The sequence below is a fragment of the Solanum dulcamara genome, chromosome 6 (assembly GCF_947179165.1).
Source record: "Solanum dulcamara chromosome 6, daSolDulc1.2, whole genome shotgun sequence".
NCBI lineage: Eukaryota > Viridiplantae > Streptophyta > Magnoliopsida > Solanales > Solanaceae > Solanum > Solanum dulcamara.
The window spans coordinates 2,669,868-2,671,406 of record NC_077242.1 but is presented as its reverse complement, the minus strand read 5'-3'; the positions used below and the strand labels follow the sequence as shown (position 1 = coordinate 2,671,406).

At 35.7% G+C, this 1,539-nt stretch overlaps 1 protein-coding gene across 1 annotated transcript; it reads right to left on the bottom strand.

Moving 5' to 3' along the window:
- LOC129892321 (uncharacterized) lies at positions 1–1,181 on the bottom strand. Its single transcript, XM_055967889.1, has one exon. The coding sequence runs from the start codon at positions 904–906 to the stop codon at positions 181–183; it is 726 nt and encodes a 241-aa protein (XP_055823864.1). The 5' UTR covers positions 907–1,181; the 3' UTR covers positions 1–180.
- Between the last annotated feature and the right edge of the window lie 358 nt (positions 1,182–1,539).

The window sequence follows — 1,539 nt, the reverse complement described above, 5'->3', positions numbered from 1 at the left end:
ATCACCACACTAGCCACATATAACAACAATTACCCAGTAATTATTAGGACACAATCAATTAGTAATGTCAATCTTTCAACCTACGTTGCTCGTACTCAATTCTTCAAAATACACTATCTTTGAAATATCCGACACACATCCATCCATTCACATTTTGGATGAATCCGAGCAACATAGCTTTCAACGACTAGATAGCCTCTCTCTTCTTGTTGGTTCCACTGCGTGATATTCTCTGCATGCTGATAAAAACTTCCTGAAAACTCTTCGCAAAAACCAAAATCTCACTTTCCTCTTACCATTTTCCTTCCTCTGTTTCCTCGATTTAATCTCTTTGACTCCTTTGCCACTCTGTTTCTGAGATTTAGAAACAAATTGGCTCTTTTTCTTCATAACTGGTGCTGAAAATTGGTGTTTTTTCTTCATAACTGGTGCGGGTGTCACAATAAACTGCCACTTTGGTGAAATTCCAGTATGAAGAGTAGTAGAAGAATTCATATTATTCGACGAATTCCTATACATAGCGAATGCTGAATTCTTCCCTTGATTTATCAATTTCCTTTCAGTAGATTCGCTCGTGCTGGTCCTCGCGCTGCTGCTACAACTGCTACGACTATTTGTGCTGTTGCTGCGCGAGGACCAGAGCGAATCTCTGCTGCTTGCACTACTTGTTCTGCTCGTCGATCGCGAAAATGAAATTGGACTACTTATATTACTAACCGGTTGACACTTGAAATAATGCGGCAATAGCCGTCCGTTGAAGAACAAATGATCCGCCGGAGATTTAGGAGATCCCGGCGAAACACTACCGGAAAATTCAAATTCCATTTCTTGTCCTTCCTGTACCGGCATTATGATTGGAAATGAAAATTTATCACCTGAATTGCTCTTTATATGACGATTTTCCATCGGATTTACGATTTTCGTTGTAAATGGAGCTAAATTAGGAGATTTGCAAGTCAATCAATACAATTGATCATTTGGGATTTTGGAGACGTATTATAAACGTTTTTATACTCGATCACGAAATTATTTGTTCATATGAATAATGTATAAGAGTTGGCTTTTTTCCCTAAAGAGGGGATAAATGGACCCCTTGTTTGGGACTTGCTAGTGAAGTTTAGTGGTCCAAATGACTAAAAATCATGTGATAATTTTTTTTTAAATACTTTTAAGTTGCCAACTATAGATTTGATTAATTTAGTTACTCCATATGGATAAGTAATCATATTGGGAGCGTGTAGATTTCTTGAATATTAGTGTATGAAATTATGTTGATATGTAGTTTACATTATATAATAACTAGTTTACTGTTGTTATTAATTTGATACAGATCATCACATCAAGATTAGTAACCTGTTGGCTTAAGAGTCAATGGAATGAGATTGAGATTTATTACCTAATCTACTGCAACTAGAGGATTTAAGAACTTTGATTCTCAAGATTTTAACAATGAAATATAATTAGTGACATGTTGGCTTAAGAGTCAAAGAAATGAGATTGAGATTTATTACCTAATGTACTGCAACTAGAAGATTTAAG